This window comes from Thamnophis sirtalis, unplaced genomic scaffold, assembly GCF_051295495.1.
Source record: "Thamnophis sirtalis isolate CommonGarterSnake01/CBP01778 unplaced genomic scaffold, rThaSir2_p1.2 scaffold_2, whole genome shotgun sequence".
Taxonomy (NCBI): Eukaryota; Metazoa; Chordata; class Lepidosauria; order Squamata; family Natricidae; genus Thamnophis; species Thamnophis sirtalis.
In genome coordinates this window covers 37,006,677-37,019,176 of record NW_028261382.1, presented here as the reverse complement: position 1 = coordinate 37,019,176, position 12,500 = coordinate 37,006,677, and the positions used below count along the sequence as shown (strand labels likewise).

The 12,500-nt window shown below is 53.6% G+C and overlaps 1 protein-coding gene across 1 annotated transcript in view; it reads right to left on the bottom strand.

Annotated features, from left to right (window-relative positions):
- Positions 1–3,617: 3,617 nt before the first annotated feature.
- LOC106550509 (carboxyl-terminal PDZ ligand of neuronal nitric oxide synthase protein) overlaps positions 3,618–12,500 on the bottom strand; it is a 15,659-nt gene continuing 6,776 nt past the window's right edge. Inside the window, 9 exon segments of the mRNA XM_087704860.1 lie at positions 3,618–5,187; positions 5,316–5,658; positions 5,913–6,078; positions 6,539–6,706; positions 6,828–6,988; positions 7,477–7,618; positions 7,694–7,802; positions 8,871–8,929; positions 9,242–9,334. Coding sequence (XP_087560986.1) covers positions 4,800–5,187; positions 5,316–5,658; positions 5,913–6,078; positions 6,539–6,706; positions 6,828–6,988; positions 7,477–7,618; positions 7,694–7,802; positions 8,871–8,929; positions 9,242–9,334 — 1,629 coding nt within the window. The 3' untranslated portion in view covers positions 3,618–4,799.

Below are 12,500 nucleotides of genomic sequence, written 5' to 3'. Positions count from 1 at the left end.
GCTGGACAGGCCCCAAAATACTCGCTTCTACCCTCCAGATCCAAAGGGCTGAGTTTCCATCAGACCCGGCATTAGGAGAACCTGGAGTGGTGCTGCCCTCTGCTGGGCGTTCCCTGCAAAACGCAGGCGGTGCTCATGCGGGGAGGGAGGGGGCAAGCACAGGATTCCCTCCCCTTTCCTCCCACCTCCTTTATTTAAAAACCAAGAGCCAGATTCCTGGACTTCAAAAGTGGGAGCTAAGAAAGCCCAATGTTGTTTGGGGACGAGGGATGGAGACCTGGGGGCAACCGCAACTCTCCTTCGCCTGGTCAGGGTTTATGGGAATTATAGTTCCAAACGGCGGTTTGGGTAGTGGCTGAGATGGCCAGGATCCAAGTCCCAAACCTCCAATCCTGGGTGCTCTTGGGATGACTTCAGGCCCCTGACTGACCAGTGTAGCATTGTATGAATGTGGAGGTTTATTTCAGATGTCTAGGCTGACATTTGCGCCCTAGGATTCTTGGGAAAACAGTGAAAAAGAGAGGGACCCCCCCCAAATGCCATCAAGTGGAGGGAAATGCCAGCTCACCTTTTCCCTGGGCTGACATAGATCCCCCACTCCATCAACCCATCCCAAGATTCGTGCGTGTCTTGTTCTTGGAAGGCTAGGGAGGTCAGGGCGGTGCGAAATGTGAATCCGAATCCTTGCCTTGAGCCCCCTGCAGGGGGAAAGGACCGAAACTCCTAAGTGGCATGTTCTCACAGCCACTCTCCCTGGAGGAAAGGTGTGACCGACACACTGGTGGGATTAGAAGCCTCTTGTTCTGACCTAGGCTTCCCCCCAAAAAGCCGGAGGCAGAGTCCTGATCCTGGCAAAACCCCTTTTATTAATCGAATGTGAATTCCTTTACCATCAGCCAAGGCCTAGCACAGTCCTTCAAAGGAGTATTTATGACTACAGACCTTATCTAGTTTGGAAAGCTGCCAGGTAAATATTTTCCAAATGACGTACTGTGCAAGGAAAGACTGGGCAGAGAGTCTCTGAGATTCACGGACAGATCTTCACACTCCTGAAACGAATCTAATGACCGAATGAACGAATTGTTTCCTGCAAAAGCCCCCTCCCCTTTCGCTCCTCTTTTATTTCCTATGGGAGGGGCCATTCACCGTCCAACTGTGGCTTTACTCCCAAGTCGTCCCCTGTTCTTTAGCTCTTCCTTTCCTCTGGCCGCTCTGTGCAATACAGGGAACAGGCTCCAGCTGTTCCTCTGCTACAATGCTTGACTCTAAGGGGTGGTGCTCATCTCCGTTTCAAAGCCGAAGAGCCAGCGCTGTCTGAAGATGTCTCCGTGGTCATGTGGCTGGCATGACTCAACGCCAAAGGAGCACAGAACACTGTCCCCTTCCCACCAAAGGTGATCCCTATTTCTCTACTTGCATTTTTTACGTGTTTTCGAACTGCTAGGTTGGCAGAAGCTGGGACAAGTCACGGGAGCTCACTCCGTTACGCAACGCCAGGGATTCGAACCGCCGAACTGCCGACCTTTCTGATCGACAAGCCACCGGCCCCCAATATTTGAGGAAACAATTGGACAGTTCCTGGGGTCTGGTTTGAAAGTTCATTCCCAGGCTTTGCTGAAGGGAAGATCAACGTTCATATATGTTCATCCTGAGTTTGATATTGATTTCCCTTTTTGAGCCCCCTCCCCAAAAAGGAAGAGTTGAACTGACCCACGAATTCCCCCTGCCTTGCTAGCCGACGTGCCAGCTCTGGCTTGGGTGCATGGTTGGAGAAGTTGCTAAAATCCATCGGGGAAGGAACCTCTGGAGTTGGCAGCTGGGCTGAACTGATGCTCCACAGGAGGGGGCAGGAGGGGGTGGGTGAAACTGAGCTGGGGGAAGCAAAAGGTACATTGTGGGGTCCTGAAACTTTAGTGGTTAGGGGCATTTTTCTCCCACTTAACACCTCTGCCCCATTGCTCCAGGTGTTTCACATCAGGCCTCCAACATCTGCACCATAATTTATTCCTTTGAGCTGAAGCCTTGGGAGGTGGCGCAGTGGTTAAATGCAGCACTGCAGGCTACTGCTAGATCAGCAGTTCAGCGGTTCAAATCCCACCGGCTCAGGGTTGACTCAGCCTTCCATCCTTCCGAGGTGGGTAAAATGAGGACCCAGATTGTTGGGGACAATATGCTGACTCTCTGTAAACCGCTTAGAGAGGCCTGAAAGGCCTATGAAGCGGTATATAAGTCTACTGCTATTGCTAAAAATTGCTAAACCTTGAGGCTGGCACACGTTTGCCCAGCCACAGAAATCTTTTAAAATCTTTTTTAACAGAATGCCCAGACAATGCTTAAAACGGAGGGGACCGAAGTGTGTGTGTGTGTGTGTGTGTGTGTGTGTGCGCATATGACTGTGTGAGGTTTTTTTTTTTTAAGGTGCGTGTGTGGGAAGACGGTGATCTGGAAAGAAAGCAGAACTTATCAGAGAGACCGAGTGCCAGAATTAAATTATATCCACAGGGGAACTTGAACTGCTGTCTGGGTCAAAGGCAGCATGTTGAAAGCACAGGAAACCCCCCCTCCCCACCCCAAGCCCTCCCCCTCCCCAAAAGACAGCACCAAGAAGAAAAGAATTTGGGATTACATTTATCATCCTGGAAACATGAGTGGTTTTACATTCATACATTCAACCGTTTCCCCCCCCTCTGTATTTGGCGAAACTCTTCAACAAGGGCAGAAGATGCTTGGGAAACACTGGCCAGCTCCCCCCCCCCAGCTGCCCTCACCCCCCCACCCCATTTTCCTTCCTTCCCCAGCTTCCTCTTTCTTACAGGAGGTCTTGTGAGGTTGCTTGTGGCAAGAGATCCTGGCTCTACATCCTGAAGGTGTTTTGATGCCTGGATCAAGGACGAACTTGTCCCTCTTTCTGAAACTCTTTCCTCCCCCCCCCTCCTGGGAGGGCTGTGAGGCTGGGGGCTGCCGTGGCCGATGAAAACAGGGCAGCCACCTCATTCCTGGCCCTCAGCGCCTCAATCAACACTCTGCCGTTGCAAGAGGTGTGTTGTTCCACCCATTCTCGGTATTATTCTTATTTTTTGAAGGTGGCTGTGAAGAATGCTTCCTGTGCATTCCCTCGCATTTTTTTCCCTGCCTTTTCTCTCCCGTTGGAGGAAAGAGGAAGGCAGAGAGAAGATGGATAGCTGCCTTCCGATTCAGAAGTTATAAGGCCTCTTTATTTTTGTCCTGGGGGGAGGGAAGGACACAGCTGGGTGGCAGGATTCGCACCCCTAAAACTATAACTTGCCTTGGGGCCGGCTTCCAGAAAGCCTCTGTGTGTGTGTGTGTGTGTGTGTATTGCAGATCCAGCTGTGGCAAATTTTGTTTTTGCTCTCTGTTATTGGCAGCATCAGGAAATATTCAGTCTGTGCTACAAGCACAGGAGAAACGGACGGTTTGTGTTTGGAGGTGGGCAATCCCAGTTGTCGGTTGCGAAGCTGCCATCTTGCCCCCCAACTGGGGAATAGCTTGACACAGGGTGCAATCCTAGTCTTCCTTCCTTCACGGTCTCTCTCTCTCTCTCTCTCTCTCTCTCTGTCCCTCCTTCCTTCCTTCCTTCCTTCCTTCCTTCCTTCCTCTCTTTCCTGTGTGGCAACTATTCTCACAGCTTTGGTCAGCTCCTTCATTCGTGTCTGCCCCGCATTTACTTCAAAGGCCTCGTTTCTAATCGTTGGGGGGGGGGCTCTCCCCTCCCGTGGTCCTTTTGGCAACATATTCTGGACTCTTCCCCCCCCCTCTTTTTGTGGTCAACAGCCAGGCAGTAGTCACCCTCTGCGTGAACCAGTCGCCTGAAATGCAAGTCCTTTTCCCGAGGTTGTGAAATGGTCAAACGGCTCCTTGCTGGTGGGTGTTTTTATCCCCCTCTGGTATCGACGGGGGTTTGGGCTGGTGGTGGTGGGTGAGCCTCTGCTCACCTCGGATGGCCTTCACCCCAGGTGTGAGCATCTCCGATTTGGCTACTCGGGCCAAATTCTCTGCAGAATCTCTTTTCCTTTGGACCCAATAAAATATCTCTCTTTTTTTTTGTAAGCACCAGCTTCTCTCCTGATTCTCTCGCCTCCCCCCACATCTCCTCCCATAGAACCACAGAAGTTGAGCTGATCAAAGAGACTTCGGGGGGTGGGGGGTAACAGGTTTCTTTAGCTCCAAAATCCTGGCGTGTCCCCCCTCAGCACCAAACTGGCTGATTCAGGAGGATTCAGCTTCTGTCCTACACACTTACGGAGATCCACCTGCACGATTCCATGGAGACATCTGGAAACCGTTGCTCAAGTGGAGCGAGCTTTCTCTCAGAAACCAAATGGTAGACCCCCCCCCCCGGGGTTGGTTTTTTGGGGGGGTTCTTTTTGGCATTATCTAGGCCACGTGCAAATGATCTGTCCTGCCCTCTTTACCCCTGAAATACCTTGACGTCCTTCAAGCCTTGGGAGAAGTTTTTGGCAGGTGCGTTTGTTCAGCCGTTGGGGCAGAGGTCCTTTCCAGGTGGGAGCCAAGAGGGCGAGAATGTTCCCCGATGGACGTTTGCTGATTACGATGGAATCGCCGTCTGCAAACCGCAACAACCGGGCCGAGAAGTTTGGGTGAAACTTCTTAGAGGCCTTCGGGTGGTATCTGGAGGAAGACGCCTGCTTCTGGAGGTGGAAGACTTCCAGGTGGAGGCAGCAGTTCAAGGGCCCGACTTCTGCAGGTGACTTTAATGGATCCATTTCAGGATTTCTGCCTTGCGGGGTGTCCAACCACGGTCTGTCCCTCGAGCATCTTTAGGCGTGAGCAACACAGCTCCCCTTCCGGTCAAGCTCATCTTCAGACAGGCTGATGTGCAGGCAGGTTTCATTGATGCTCAAGAAGGCTCGTGAGGCATCCCAGTTTTCAGCTGCTTCCACCCACGGATGGGCTTCTGTGGGGCGCCCAAGGCTCTCCTGACCTTGGGTCTTGGCACGAGCACCAGGCGTCGGGCTTCCCCCCAGTGTCCTGGCTTCAGATTCAGGCCTAGAGACCAGGCCTGGGCTGCTGAGCAACGAGGGTTCAGGGGCGGCCCTGCAAGACGCCCCAATCTTCTCTGTCTCCGAGCAGGGAGAAATGGTTTTACTCGACCTCCTCCGCAGGGTTGGTGGAGGTGGGTTCAGCTTGGGGATGAACAGCTGCAACCTGTCAAGTGAGGATGGGAAGCGGGTCAGAGTCAAGGCCAGTCATGGTTGGGTGTGGAACCTCAACCGGAGAAGGAAGCCATTCGCGGTTGGGTTGGGTCAAGGCAGAGCAGAACCAGCCCAACTTACCTTTCCTTCAGCATCACGGGGTCTGGACCACTGCAAGAGGGTTGCGTGCTTCCGTTGGGGGCGCTGCACTCCTCCGCCTCGGATCCCTCCACGCTGCGGAGACCGTCAGGCCCTTCTAGGACTGCCAGGTGTTCCTCTTTCTCCAGCCTGCTGGACAGTCCGCTCCCCAACCCCAAGTTGGTCAGGTTCTGGTGGGATTCATAGGAAGCCAGGTGCGGCGTGGGGCTTCCCACTAGGCTGGCTGGTGTTGAGGTGGAAGACAAGTTGATTTCCAGACTGTAGTGGTCCTTCAGGTTGAGGGAGAGAGGATGCTCCGAGCTCAGGTTCTGCAGAGAACGCTCGGCTGGAGACGAGAGGAGGAAGGCCTGGTTCAGAGACACCTGGAGCCCGGTAGGTTTTGTGCCGTCTTGTAAGAAGGTGTTACTCTGGGGTAACCAGGTTTGTTCTGACCCGATCTCTGGTGGCTTCCCTTCCTTGCACTTCTGCTCCCACCCGTCTTTCTCCCTTCCGCCTCTTGAGCCCCTCGGCGCTCTTGCTCCCAAGGAGCAGGTGGCAAGGGAGACCTAACCGCCTCGCCTGCACCCATCCTTTGCTCACCCGGACGCCGCAGCTGCACCTTGATCTCCAGCTCCTTCAGTTGCCTCACCAGCAAGGAGACGTGTTGAAGGAGATCGCGGTTGGTCAGGAGCAGCTGGCGCACACGCGCCTGGGCCTCCACGCGGGCCGTGCTCTCGGCGGACAACTGGTCCTCCAGGAGCTGCACCTGTTGGGAACAGGATGTGCATCTCGCGTGCTGGGCATCTCCTCACTGCCCCAGCAGACCACGCCCAGAGGTGGCAGGTTCTAACCAGGGATGTTGCACCAGGTGCCCTGGCCAGGTAGTGGGGCACCTGGTTGGAGGGCAGCTGGAGTTCGCTTTGCAGTTTGGACGGGTGGAAGATTTATGTACGGTCTGCCGTGACGTCCATGTCAGGAGGACGCTCGACTGTAGGAGTCCCTGCAGACTCTGCTCCGTCCCCCTTTGGGGAACCCCGGTTGGACTCGCAGCTCCCACAGAACCACTGTTGCCAGTAGTTCCACAAGCCACCCAGGTGGGCTGCCTGGAAGCCTCCTTCAGGGGGGACCCAAGTGAATTATAACTGAGGAGCAGAGCTTTTCCAGAGGAAAAAGAGGACGGGGGCCCAGGCCTGGGAACTTTTGCACCCAGGACAGAGAAGGCTTACCTGTGCGACAGCCACCTGTGTTTGCTGTTGCTGCTGGAAGAGCTGGTGTTGGAGAAGCTGCAGGCAGTGCTGGGAGGCGAGTGGGGTGGTCGAGGCAGAGGAAGAGGGGCTCCCTGCGCTGCCGAGGGGCTGGGCACAGGAGGGCCGGAGACCACCGTTCTCCGTTTCCTGGAAGCCAAGAGAGACCGGAAATAGGCGCTGCTCCTTTCTCTCCCCCACCTTCCCCGGAAGCCCCACGGATCCAGCTTCCCTGATTCCTTTTCATGGCTGTCCTCAAGGAGTCACCCACCTGGCTGTCCCTCGCCTTGGGGCTGAGCCCGTTTTTCAGCTCTCCCAGGTCAGGCACGGAGAAAGGCAGCTCACAGACCCCGCAGTCGGGTAGGCACACGCTTACTGACCCGGCCAAGCCAAGGTCTCGGTCAGCCAAGGCTGGTTCCAGTGGTTGGAGACCTTTGGGGAACACAACCAAGGCAGAAAAAGTAAGACCCAGCTGGCATTCTGGCATTGGGGAACTATGGATCGCCTTGAAACCGGGGGGGGGGGGGGCTGTCTTCACGCTAATTGGTTCCCCAGAGAAACCCCTTCCCAGCCTAGGAAAGAGCGGAACCTGGAGTAGATTCGGAGTGGGTTACTTTGAAACTCCCTACAAAAGAGAACTGGACTGCTTATCTACCCTTCATCTAGACAGGTTGACCTTGGGTAACAAGCTCATTTAGGTGTGTCTCGACTTATCTGCTGCAGGCGATTTAATTTCTGGATGGATCAAAGGGTATCCTGCAACCATTGGAACTTGCTTTTTGCTTGCAGTGGGAGAGGCCTGGCAGACTTTATTTTCCCATCTCAAATCCTCCGTTTTTTAGGAAGCCCAAGATGACGAGATGAATCCCCTTTGCCTTCTCCAGATTTACCATCCAGGGAAGGTGTCCTCAACACCTCACCTTCTATCTGAGCGTCATCGGCAGAGTTGTTGCTGGCCCCGTCCGCCTGGCCGTCTGCGTCTTGGAGGGCGTGCTGCAGGCTCAGTTTGTGGCACACCTCAAAAGCTTGGCCCACCGTCCGCACCACGCGCATCGCCTGGGTCTGCGGGGAGATAACCGGGTTAGCCGGAGCCGAGACTTGGCACCAAGTAGCCCAGCTTGGCCCAGTTTGGCTTGCCTTCTTCTTGGACTTGAAAACGTTGCAGCGAAAGGAGTTGTTGGTGCCGTCCCGGGCGATGTAGCTGAAGATCTTGAGGTCTTGGGAATCATGGGAGACATAGAAGATCCTGAGCGAAGGTGGGACCAGAGAGAGGGGTACAAAATCATCCTAAGGCAAATCTCATCTCCTCCGTGCTCGAACCTTGGCAACCTCAAGATGAGAGGACTTTAACTCATCATCAGTGGTTGGGGAATTCTGGCAGTTGAAGTCCACCCGTCTTCAAGCTGCCACGGTTGAGAGCAACAACTCAACAACTCAACATTCATAAACTCTAGCACAGCGTGGTCCCTTATCCTCCAGAGCAGGGGTCCCCAAACTTGGCAACTTTAAGACTTGTGGACTTCAACTTCCAGAATTGAAGTCCACAAGTCTTAAAGTTGCCAAGTTTGAAGACCTCTGCTCCAGAGGTTCTGGAGGGGTTGATCTTCCTGGTCTTCCTGGATGCGGATGGCTGAAACCACAGACATCCTTGAATCGGGGAATATAACACCCAACGATTCAATGGTCCCTTACAGATGTGCGCAATTCCTTCCTTCCCCATGGAAGATGGAGGCAGATGTATAGCCGGGCTGTTTGGTGCCAAGTGAAGTGTTGTGTTGTTACAGATAGTACTCAACTTATGGCAGTGTCACGCCTGCAAGTCACCTTTCTTTTTGGACTCCAAGCCTGCCAGACTTTCTACTGTGGGAAAATGGGAGGGGGGATTATATGGAGTCGGGTGATATGTAGCCATAACAACATTCTTCTTAGAAAGCCAAGGTCATCTTTGTCTCGGCACCTGGCCGGAACTGGCCGGGAGGAATCTGTCTTCGTGGCAGTGGATGATTGGACCATGGGATGGACTCGTGGGTGTTGGGGCAAGATCTTGAACTTTCAACTGGGTGGAGAAAACTGGGAAGCTTTCAGATTTGGGTTAATGTCCCAGATGTGCCAACATGGCTCTCTTCATCAATTGGGACTTTGAGGAACTTCTAGCCTTGGAGAGTTATTTATTTGAGGATGCTATTTGGAACCTTGGCTTAGAGTTTGTTTAGTGACTGCTGCAGCGGCACTGAAAAAAGTAGGGACTTGTGCCTGGGCACCGTGATGGGCACGGAGAGGTAAAAGAAGAAGGGCGTTATTGCCGGAGGCTCACCGATAGACGGGGTCGTGCATCACCATGACTTTGCCTTCGTCCCAGGTCCATTCCTTCCTCTGGAAAGGAGATTGAGAGGAGAGGCGGCGTTAGCAGGGTGAATGGGCTTGGTAGCCAGGCAGCACCCCTTACTCCCCAGGAGTCGAGGGGGCAAGAGACCCCCTTGGCAAGATGGGACGCTGGGAGCACCTAGGAGCTGTAAGAGGACTTGCTTTCTCCTCTGCCAAGGGAGACAGGGGTCAGTCGATAAACCATAGAGGTCCAGGGTCTCTCTTGGAATAAGAGCATCCCCTGAAATCCGCCCTTCCCACCCCAGCAGCCTCGGGCACTGCCCCTCTGATCCCTGGGCTCCCCAAGGCCAGGCCACCCACCTTTGGTTTCTTCCTGAGCAACACCTTCACCCCATCCACCGAGACCACGATGGTCACTTTCCTCTTCTTCACGTTCTTCGCCTTAAACTCATACTGGGTGGGGGTGGGGGGAGAAGAGAGAGAGAGAGGAGAATTGCCATCAACCGCCTGGGCACAGGGAAGTCCTCGGGTTACGGCCTTAAGCAGGACCAGGAAATTTCCATTTGCTAAGCGAGGCGCCTGTGAAGAGATGTGCCAGCCCCCCACCTTCCTCCCCCCACCACACCCTCCATTTAACGACTTTCTTCGCGCTGAGCAACTCTTTGCCATCATCAAGTGAATCATGCAGTCCTTAAGTGAATCCTGACTCCCCCCCCCGCCCCCCCAAATCACTTTGCTCTTTGGAAGTCAGCCGGGCAGCGTTCCTGAAAGCTGGCGTGTGGCTAGATTTCTCATCATTAGGTAAAAATCTACTACTCTGGATTTCAACATCAGAAAAACTCTGCGATAAACACCAGCAAAGGCAAAGTCGCATCCTGGCTTAGCATGCTGGGCAAACCAGCCAGCATCCATGATGTTGCTTCCTTATTCCGCAGGCACCCCAGTGCCCATGCTTTGCTGACAGCTCTGCGCATGCCCGCACTGGGAACAGGCTCCAGCTGTTCTTCTGCCTCACTGATGTCTCACTCTGAAGGCAGCTGATAACTGGCATACGGCCCTGGTCCCCTCTCTGCCTCCGACACAGAGCCCTCATCCGAGCCTTCCCCAGACTCCAAGACTGACCCATCTTCCTCCCCAACCCTCCTCACTCTCCGAATCTGCTGCCACTGGCACTGGCCACAACACCTCTGTTTTTAGCTTTACTTACACCTGTCCTCCGCGAGCTGCACTGGCTGCCAATTGGTCTCTGGATGCAATTCAAGGAGTTGGTTATTACCTTTAAAACCCTACATGGCTTAGGACCAGCCTATCTGCGAGACCGCCTACTGCCATACACCTCCCAACGGCCGATAAGATCCCACAGGGTGGGCCTCCTTCGGATGCCGTTAGCCGGTCAGTGCCGGCTGGTGGGCCCCCGGAGGAGAGCCTTCTCTGTGGCTGCTCCGACCCTGTGGAATCAGCTATCCCCAGAGGTCCGGACCTTACCCACTCTCATGGCCTTTAGAAAAGCCGTTAAAACCTGGCTGTTCCAGTAGGCCTGGGGCTGTTGACCTCAGTGTTAAGGTCCAGCCCCGAATTAGAACGAATGTGTGTTGTGAATTTTAAAATATTTTTTATTTATTTTGCTTTTCTTTTTTTCTTCTTTCATTGTAAGCCGCCTGGAGTCCTCCGGGATTGGGCGGCCTATAAATTTAATAAATAAATAAATAAATAAATAAATAAATAAATACTTCTTTTTCCTTTTCCTTTTCTAAAACTATTTATTGCTACAAAGAGGAAGACAAACACATCTCTAAACGGAAGACCCTGGGCGTGAGCTCTTTGAAGGGAGGAGAGGTTGTAAAGGTGTATGTGGAGTGGGGGGGGGTCTGGCAGGTGGGCTGCGGGTTTCCCTTTGCTCCTAAAGGAGGGGGCTTCTAGGAGAGCCCCCTGCCTCATTAGGGCCCCAAGTCACGTCTGCTCCGGGCTCAACCCCTCTTTCAAAGTCGTCCTATTGATTTTAGCATTTAAGTATCTTTGTATTCAGGGTAGGTTGTTTTGTTTGGGGGGGGGCGGGGGGGATGGAGAAAAGCAGAACCGTAAATAAATCAAGAACTGCAGTGAGATTCAAAGGAGGAAAAAGCCCTCCTGGAAATCCTGCTTTTCACAAGTAAGGACGTTGCTGCGGCTGGCGCCAGGCTGGCGGATAGTTGGCAACCTCGATGGTGGAGATGCAGAGAACGGCGGTGCCAGGGGGGGCCAGGCGGAGGAGGTGATTTGGAGGGTGGGTGGCATCGCCAGGAAAGAGGAAGGGGAGAACTCTGCGGGAACAGGCGCCCCCTCTTCCCCTCTGCTTCGTCTTCCAGGCCCGTCAGAAGGGCTGCTCCGTATGGCTGACAGGAAGTCAGAAGATGGCAGCTTTGGGGTTTGTGGGGAGAAGGAGGCTTAATTTCGGCTCAGGAAGCTCGACAACTCCAGGCAGCTCATAATAATCCGAAGAGAGTCTTAAAAATAAATTCAAATTCAGGATTAGCTCGGCTTTAATGACAGCCTGGCCTGGCATAAGCAGCTGTTCTCTGCCACATTTGCATTCCGCCCGAATTCTTCCCCTTTTCCCATTCCTGGTTCGTTCCTCCACTCCAAGGGAGGGTTTCACTCGGGAAACATCCGCCTTTCATCTCTGCTCTGCAGGCTCCCCAGCTTTCCCAGTTTTGTGGGGGTGGCACCAGGAGAAAAAACGTTTAGCCTCGTGGCTGGGCTTGTATTCCTCCCCACCGCCCACCCGTCCCCTTGACAGCTTCTGCCGAAGGTCTTGGCAAAAGATTGGCTTGAAAGAGGGGAGCGGGGGGAAATCACGGATTTGTTCGGCCGTTCGGTGGCACGTCCGAAGAGTGGGTGCCATCGATCGTGCAACCACACGACCGCCCTGGCTTTTGAAGGCAGCAATGGGATGCGGTGGGCTCAGGGGGGCTAAGACGCTGAGCTTGTCGATCAGAAAGGTCGGCAGTCCGGCAGTTAAGATAATGAAATTATGTGGACGTATTTATCTGTAGCCGCGCATTAGATCGAATCGTGTCTCTGTTTGACCTGCGATGACCTCTTAGGGGGAAGGAAGAGGCAAAAAACTCACTTTTCCTGCTCTGCTTTATTGGAAAATAAGCTGGTCATATTCTAACAAAAACAAGTCAGTCATATTCCCGCGGTGGCTCAGGGGCTAAAGACGCGGAGCTTGTCGATCAGAAAGGTCAGCAGTTTGGCGGTTCGAATCCCTAGCGCCGCGTAACGGAGAGAGCTCCCATGACTTTTCCCAGCTTCTGCCAACCTAGCAGTTCGAAAGCATGTTAAAAAATGCAAGTAGAAAAATAGGAACCACCTTTGGTGGGAAGGAAACAGTGTTCTGTGCGCCTTCGGGCGTTGAATCATGCCGGCCACATGACCACGGAGACGTCTTCGGACAGCGCTGGCTCTTCGGCTTTGAAATGGAGATGAGCACCATTGCCCCCTAGAGTTGGGAACGACTAGCACATACATACTTCAGGAAGGGGAACCAACCTGAAGTCAGTGGAGACTGTGCTTGCAGGATCTAATCTGGGTTTGTTCTTCTGAGCTTTCATAGGCAGCCGTGTTGGCACTTTGAGGC